A 7,908-nucleotide genomic window follows, 5' to 3' on the forward strand; every position below is an offset into this window, starting at 1 on the left:
CAGCACTCCGCTGGGGAGGTGGGGGGGCACCTTCCCGCTACCTCCCCCCACCCCGCCCACACTGGTCCGGGCCAGGCGCCCGCAGAGAGGGGAGGCGGCGGGGGAATCTTCCTAGGTCACCGCCTCTCGGGCGGCGCGGGGGCCATTGAGGTCCGGGGACGGCGTGGTCAGACCGGGATCAGACGCGGGAGTCTGGAGTCCCCAGTCCTGAGGCCGGGAGGGGTGGTGCGACCCTCTGTCCCCGCCCCGGGGGCGGAGCCGAGGTCGGAGCCTGCGGAGCCTGAGACTAGGCGAAATCGGCCCGAGGCTCCCTGTCCGGCTCCAGCCTCCCCCTACCCCGCTCCAGACTCGGGGAGACCCGACCCCCCCTTCCCCTGTCCACCACCTGCAAGACCTAGCCTCTTGGGTCCCCGGCTCGGCCCACGGGCCCCGGAGCAGGTGCAGGTGCGGCTTCCCCATCTCTCTCCCACCCGGGCGCATCCCGCTGGGCGGCCATGGCGCGAGGAGACGCCCCCCAGGACAGGCGAGTTGGGGACCGGATGGGGTGCGTATGGGGATCCGGTGGCCGTGGGCAGCTCAGACCCGCTCCCTTCGGGCTCTCCAAAGCGCAAAGCAGACCAGCTGGAACTACAATTCCCGTCAGCCGCCTCCCTCGGGTGCCTGAGCCTGGGTGATGGGGGTTGTAGTCCGCTCTCTGGAGGCGCTGCCCTGGGAGGTGGGAGGGGCCGCCGAAGCGGGACGTCCTCCGGGTGACCTTCTGAATGATCCTTACAGCTACCACCTGGTCGGGATCAGCTTCTTCCTCCTGGGGCTGGGCACCCTCCTTCCCTGGAACTTCTTCATCACAGCCATCCCGGTGAGACTCGTGGCTGGAGTGACAGCCCCACGGTCACAGCCACCGTCCGTCCCTCCAGCTGCCTTTCCCCACCACGCCGCCTTTGATTCCTCATTATGTCCGTTTGTCGGCTGAGGCAGGATCCTCAGGGAGGGGAGGTGCCTCTCTCATGGCTAGGACGACCAAGCTTTGAGGGATGCCCAGATCCTAGAGGGGCAAGGCCACCAGGTCAGGGGATCCTGTGGAACCAGCAAGGAGCTACCCACCTACTTCCCCTGTTTGTCATTATTCCTTGCTAGTCACTCAAAAATTGGGTTATCCAAGCCTTTTTTTTTTCTTTGAAATAGCATGAATTACATTCATTCATCCAACAAATAGTTAATGTACACCTAGAATTCCTGGCACTGGGGGTACAGAAGGAAACATAGCAGAGGAAGGTTTCATCCTCACGGAGCTTACATTCTTTCAAGGGAAGGCAGGAATGTGGGGCTTGTGTTCTCTTTGGGACTGGGTTATTCTTATATATTAAATACAACAACTTTCCAGATGCCTCTTTAGTGCCTGGCTCTGTGCTGGGCCCTGGAGACCCAAAGATGAATCAGCCCATGGTCTTGAGAGCAAGATGGGTGCATAAGAAATATAAATAATGTAACATGACACGTGCCATCCCAGGCTTGGAGCAGAGTCCCGTGGGTCCCCAGGGGAGGGAGCAATTCCTTCTGCTTAACGGAAGAGGTGATTTGTAACTTGGGTAAAGCATTTGTGTTGGGGGAGGGGAGTGGTAGGAGGGGAGAGGGCACTCCAGGCGGAGATAGCAGCCTTGCAAAGACACCGAGAGGCAGGAGAGTACCAGCTTATTCAGAGTAAGGGCCAGCGCTTGGGGTGACTGGAGCTTAGCAGGACGGAACAGGAAATGGGGCACAAAAGGGAGACCAGGGTCTGGTTCTGAAGGGCCCCAAATGCTGTTCCAAAACCTTGGGGCTTTGCCTTGCAGGCAACAGGGAGCCATGGACAGGGAGCGGGGGAGTTAAGCAGAGTCGTGGCAGGATGTGTGTTCCAGAGAGAAAGCAGTTGGTCAGCACCTGGGCCAGAGCCTGGCTTACAGTAGGAGCTCCATAAATACTTGAGAACCTGGAAGCTGCTGCAGGAGTGGGGGTGGGGGCTGGAGCCAGGGCACAGGAGAGGAGGGGTGATCCAAAGATGGAGCAAAGCCCAAGTTGGGGGTTCTTAGTGCTTGGGCTCGGTCCCAGACTTCAGCCATTCAATTCAATGCACGTTCATCGAGCTCCAACTGTGTGCCAGGTGCTGGGGACGGTGCAAAGACAGAGAGTCAGTCCCGCAGAAGTTAACGAAGCAATCCCAAGCACGGGAGGAGGCAGAGGGAGAAGGCTGGGGGGTTCCTGAGGGTAGGTTGTAGGGTGACCCTGTACCCCGCTGCCCTGGCATCCTGGCAGTACTTCCAGGGGCGTCTGGCAGGGGCCAACGGCACCACCGAGACCCTGGGCACCAACCACACGAGCCCTGCAGATACCTTCAACTTCAACAACTGGGTGACACTGCTGTCCCAGCTGCCTCTGCTGCTCTTCACACTCCTCAACTCCTTCCTGTACCAGTGGTGAGAAGCCCTGCCCTTGGGCTCAATGCCGGGCCATCCCTGTGTTGTTCCTTCCCGGCCTTTGCTGAGGCAGCTCCATGTGGGCCCAGGGAAGACCTCCCATGCTTCCTCCCCTCCCCCCTGCATCTCTCCCCAGCCCCCACTGTCCAGCCCTGGGATGAGACTCTTGCCCCCTCCCCTCACCTGGCCTGGGCCCAGCGATGCCCACGCTGCCCTCCTCCGTTCTGAGCAGCATCCCCGAGACGGTGCGGATTCTGGGCAGCCTGCTGGTCATCCTGCTGCTCTTTACCCTGACGGCGGTGTTGGTCAAGGTGGACGTGAGCCCTGAGCCCTTCTTCTCCATCACCATGGCCTCTGTCTGGTTCATCAACTGTGAGCACCGCTGCCCTTCTCCACCTCCCCACCCAGCCCCCCAGGGCTTCAGCCCAGCCTCTTCTTTTTACTGAAAGGGCCCAAGGTATCCAAGAAGGGAAGACAGCAGTAGCATCACCCATATCCCTGATGAGAAACTGAGGCCCAGGGGGGAAGAAAAGTCACTCGTCCAAGGCCCAACAGCGACCTAAGAGCAGGTCTCCTGGCCCCTAGCCCCTCACACCTAGGGCTGCACCTCGGAGGAGGAATGAACGTGGGGTGTTACATAGGAACATGCCTACCCAACCTAGTCCAGAGTCCCCTATGCACCCTGCCAACACCTCCTCCAGGGAGCCCCCAAGGCCTGCCTAGTTGAGCAGCGGCCCCCAATCCTGTCCCTCCACAGCCTTCTGTGCGGTTCTGCAGGGCAGCCTCTTCGGGCAACTGGGCACCATGCCTTCCACGTACAGCACCCTCTTCCTCAGCGGCCAGGGCCTGGCTGGGATCTTCGCTGCTCTTGCCATGCTCATGTCCATGGCCAGTGAGTAGACTTGGGTGGCTGGAGGGCAGGGGTGGCCTCTGGGATTCTGGGGAGCAGAGAGAATGTGCCAAGAGCAGGATGCCTTGGGCTTTGGTGGAGATGGAGGTGATGGGGTGATGGGGGAGCTGGGGATTGGGTTTGGGGCTCTTGAGTTATACAATGAGAGAATGACTAGGTGAGGATTGGGTTAACTTGGGGCCAGGGGCAGGATCCCTGAGGCCAGCACTGGCATGTGGCAGTAGGCTGAGGTTGAGGGAAGGGAGCACAGGTTTGGGATTCAGATAGACTTGGGTTTGAATCCCGGTTCCACTGCTCCCTAGCTGGGGGCATTGGCTGGCACTTACCTGTGTCAGGTTCCCCACCTGAATGATTATTATAGCTCCACCCTCAGATTGTAAGGAGCATGCAGTAATAATGAGCACATAGTAGGTGCTCAACAAAAATGACACACGGGGAAGAGTGAGAGGAGTGAAGGGCTGGGCTGGGGCCCCCGGCACAAGGGTCCTGAGTCTGTTAGTGGGAGGAATGGAAGATGCCGGGAGGTGAATCTGAGACATGCATAATGCGAAGCAGGAAAAGAGTTGCTAGCCCTGCGGGAGCTGGTGGACCAGCCACCTCCCTTCTGCAGCTGAAGTTTCTGCACAGGTGGCGTGGATGCCCAGACCTCCGCCCTGGGGTACTTCATCACGCCCTGCGTGGGCATCCTCATGTCCATCGTGTGTTACCTGAGCCTGCCCCACCTGGTGAGCCTGGTATTGGGCTCAAGGCCCGCTTCAGAGCATCACAGATACAGCCCTGAGTCTGAGGCCCTGAGAGAGGCCAAAGGAGGCAGAGGGGACCTGGGCCCAGCCCTGATCCCCAAAGGAGTCAGCCACTGGGGGACCCCAGCCTCTAAGTCAACAGGGTGGGGAGGGATCCAGGCACTTCAGCCAAGCCAGGCAGGGACAACGCTTTCCTTCTGCAGAAGTTTGCCCGCTACTACCTGGCCAAGAAACCATCAAAGGCACAAGGTCAAGAGCTGGAGACCAAAGCTGAGCTCCTCAAGCCTGGTGAGCCCGGGACCCTGACAGGGAGGTGGAGGTCCCAGCGGAGGCTAGAGGCACCACCACAGGGAAGCATTTCCCCTCCGTCCCCAACTAGAACCCTCATCCCTAGTAGCCTCGTGTAATCAGAGGCAGAAGATCTTGAAGGGAAGTCAATGGGCTTAAAGTCATCCCTTTGCCCTCTGGGCCTCAGTTTCCTCCTCTATAAAATGGGGAGGCAGTAGAGCTTCAGGCATACAAGTTCTAGATCCTAGTGTGTCTGAGTTTGAATTCTAGCTTCATAACACCCAAGCTGTGTGACCTTAGTCAAGTCACGTAACCCCTCTGAGCCTCAGTTTCTTAATTTGTAAAGCAATGGCAGTGAAATAATCCATTTAAGGTGCTTAACTCTGCCAGGTACAAGTATGGGCTTAATAAATAGTAGCTCGGCATCTTTCCATTGTTAATTCTCTTTGCCTGCACCCTGGGCTGGTGGAGGGTCACTTGTTTTAATTGCTTGGAATCTCCTTCCCTCGGGCCTGGTTGTCACAAGCGTGGGTCACAGGCATGACCCTGCCCTCCCCTCTTGCCCCAGATGAGAAGAACGGGATTCCCAACAGCCCCCAAAGGGCAGCGCTGACTCTGGATCTTGACCCTGAGAAGGAGACAGAGATGGAGCCAGAGGAACCCCAGAAGCCAGGGAAACCTTCAGTTTTCATTGTCTTCCAGAAGGTTTGGCTTGGATATAGCCCCCAACCACCACCCCTGGGGAAGAGAGGGCTGCTCTCTCCAGCCTTCCCCAGAGACTCTTAGAATGCGCTGAGGCCTGTACTCACCTGGTCCACCCAAGGTGACAGGGTTATGGTGGGTCAGAGACATGCTGGGCCAGGCTCCAGTGCCCTGTTCCTGGGCCAGGGCTTGAGCAGGAGGGTTTGGTTGCGTGTTGGGCTCTGGGTCTGCCTGCCTGCTCACACCCTTGCCTCCGACCCCCAGATCTGGCTGACGGCGCTGTGCCTTGTGTTGGTCTTCACAGTCACCCTGTCCGTCTTCCCAGCCATCACAGCCATGGTGACCAGCTCCACCAGCCCTGGGAAGTGGAGTGAGTGCTGGGAAGCAGAAGAGGACAGGGCAGTGGGAATGAAGGGCAGAGAGGGAAGAGGGCAGCCGGGACCAGGATAAGCCCTCTCTCCCTCCCAGGTCAGTTCTTCAACCCCATCTGCTGCTTCCTTCTCTTCAACGTCATGGACTGTCTGGGACGGAGCCTGACCTCTTACTTCCTGTGGGTGAGCACACCTAGGCTGGGGTGATCTGACGGTTTGGGGAAGCAGTCGGGGATCAGAGGGTGTGAAAGAGCACAGAAAGGTGATGTCCCAACAGTCCCACTGGTCTGGGTCTGGTAATGGAACAGCTGGCTGGTTTAGCAGTGAGCACCTGGTCCCTGGAGATATGCAAGCCAGGGCTTAGACTGTGAACTCTTTGAAAGCAGAAGCCTTGTCCAATTGACCTGTGTCTCCAGCATCCAGCCTAGGGCCCAGGCCCTGGTGCTTAGAGACTGTTATGTGGAGTTTCCTGCACCACATGGGAGGTCAGACAAGATTCCTAGTATTGAGATTGCTTTTAGCCAAGATGCTGCTTCTTTAAATGAAATCTTCCAAGGACACACAACAAACAAAGTAGATCAAAGAGTAGCTGCTCTGGGAATTCCCCAGTGGTCCAGTGGTTAGGACTCCGAGCTCTCACTGCCAAGGGCCCACGTTCAATCCCTGGTCGGGGAACTAAGATCCCACAAGCTGTGCATCCAAGCCAGGACGGGGCCTGGCTCCCCAGCTTCCAAATCCATCTTCCCCAAAGGGGTCTTTGGAACCCAGGGGTGCTCAGAGCCACCAATGTTGAAAACCGAAGATGCTTGTCTAGTTCTGCCATGGAGAGAGCATGAACTGGAGCTCAGGAGAGGCAAAGTCTAGTCCCAGGCTGGTCCTTGATTGCTGGGTGGCCTTGGCCCAGCTGCTCGCTCTCCAGAGGCCCAAGTGCTGGGTCCTCACTGGCACACATGGAGTAGGTCAGGGGAAGTGGTAGTTGAGTCTATCTGGGGTGTCCCTGGAGCAGAGACCCTGCTCCCAGGGACCACCCTCACCCCAACCTTCTGCCGCAGCCAGACAAAGACAGCCGGCTGCTGCCCCTGCTGGTCTGCCTGCGCGTCCTGTTTGTGCCACTCTTCATGCTGTGCCACGTGCCTGAGAGGTCCCGGCTGCCCATCCTCTTCCCACAGGACGCCTACTTCATCACTTTCATGCTGCTTTTTGCTGTTTCAAATGGTTACCTGGTGTCCCTCACCATGTGCCTGGCGCCCAGGTCTGGGGGATGGGAAGGTGGGGGGGGGGGAGGGCCTGGGAGCAGGGAGGTGGGCTAGCTCTTTGAGGGGCCTCACTGGTGCCACCTGCCAGGTCAGGCTTTAACTGCTGAGCTGGCCCCAGGCCAGGAGCTGGGGAGAGGAGGACTTGGCTGGGGAGGTTCCTGCCCAGTAAAGTAGCCCAGGCACTGATTTTGGGGCCTCCTCTCTGGTCCTCAGTTTCGCCATCTGTGAAATAAATGGGTTGGACTGTCATTCCTTAGGGCCCAGCTACTCCCCCAAATTCTCAGTTGCAAGGGAGCTAAGGTTTTGATCACAAGCAGAGTTCCTGGTCTATTTACTCTAGGGAAAATGGAGTTGAGAATCCAGGGAGAGCAGAGGTGACCGGGAGGACCAGGTAGGGGACATTCTGCCAGGAAGGAAGGCAGTTGCATCTAGGCCCCAGGGGCGTGAGAGATGTCTATGTCCAGTGGCCCCATTTTACAGATCAGGAAACTGGAGTCCAGAGAGAAGGGCCTAATTATAGCGACCAGAGGTTGGGTCAGCCCAGACTAGAACTCAGGCGTCCTGTTGTTAGGAGGGCGGAGGGCACAGGGCTGGGTCCAGGTTGGGCCTGACATTTTCTAAGAGCTCCTACTCCTGTGTGTTCTAGGCAGGTGCTGCCACATGAGAGGGAGGTGGCCGGCACCCTCATGACCTTCTTCCTGGCTCTGGGGCTCTCCTGTGGAGCCTCGCTCTCCTTCCTCCTCAAGGCGCTGCTCTAAAGTGCTCCGTCCAGGGCTCTCCCAGCATCTTCTCTTCGGAGCTGAGACCCAGCACAGGGGGAATGGTGGGCCAGGCTCAAGCCTCTGCTGGGCTGGGGCCCCACGGTCCGAGGGTCCCAGGAAGAGGCGGGTGCTGCTCTCTTTCCTGGGCTGGTGGCCACCTGGGGTGCTGCAAGGAAGAATTCACCACCTGCCATTCTAACCCTCCCCAGGAGTGGAGTTGACGCACAGAGACAGACTATCTAGATGCACACAGACCTCACTGAAAGGGTGATGATCATGAAAAAGAGGGCCGAGGACAATGGCCCTTCCTCACCATCAGGAGTGCATTTGTTAATCATGAAAAACTCACTGGCCAAGTGCCGGGGCTCAGAGGCCACAGGTGGGAACTTGCCAACTGTGTGGCTGGTGTGGCCGCAGCTTCAGATTC

At 58.3% G+C, this 7,908-nt stretch overlaps 1 protein-coding gene across 1 annotated transcript; it reads left to right on the forward strand.

Annotated features, from left to right (window-relative positions):
• The first annotated feature begins 511 nt into the window (after nt 1-511).
• SLC29A2 (solute carrier family 29 member 2) lies at nt 512-7,552 on the forward strand. Its single transcript, XM_022591370.3, has 11 exons — nt 512-856; nt 2,290-2,450; nt 2,683-2,822; nt 3,208-3,342; nt 3,988-4,085; nt 4,307-4,391; nt 4,960-5,096; nt 5,358-5,463; nt 5,562-5,647; nt 6,517-6,716; nt 7,367-7,552. The coding sequence occupies exons 1-11, from the start codon at nt 674-676 to the stop codon at nt 7,476-7,478; spliced, it is 1,443 nt and encodes a 480-aa protein (XP_022447078.2). The 5' UTR covers nt 512-673; the 3' UTR covers nt 7,479-7,552.
• Nucleotides 7,553-7,908: the final 356 nt, after the last annotated feature.

This window comes from Delphinapterus leucas, chromosome 7 (assembly GCF_059928025.1).
Source record: "Delphinapterus leucas isolate spDelLeu-1000000601 "Yukka" chromosome 7, BTC_Dleu_Yukka2, whole genome shotgun sequence".
NCBI lineage: Eukaryota > Metazoa > Chordata > Mammalia > Artiodactyla > Monodontidae > Delphinapterus > Delphinapterus leucas.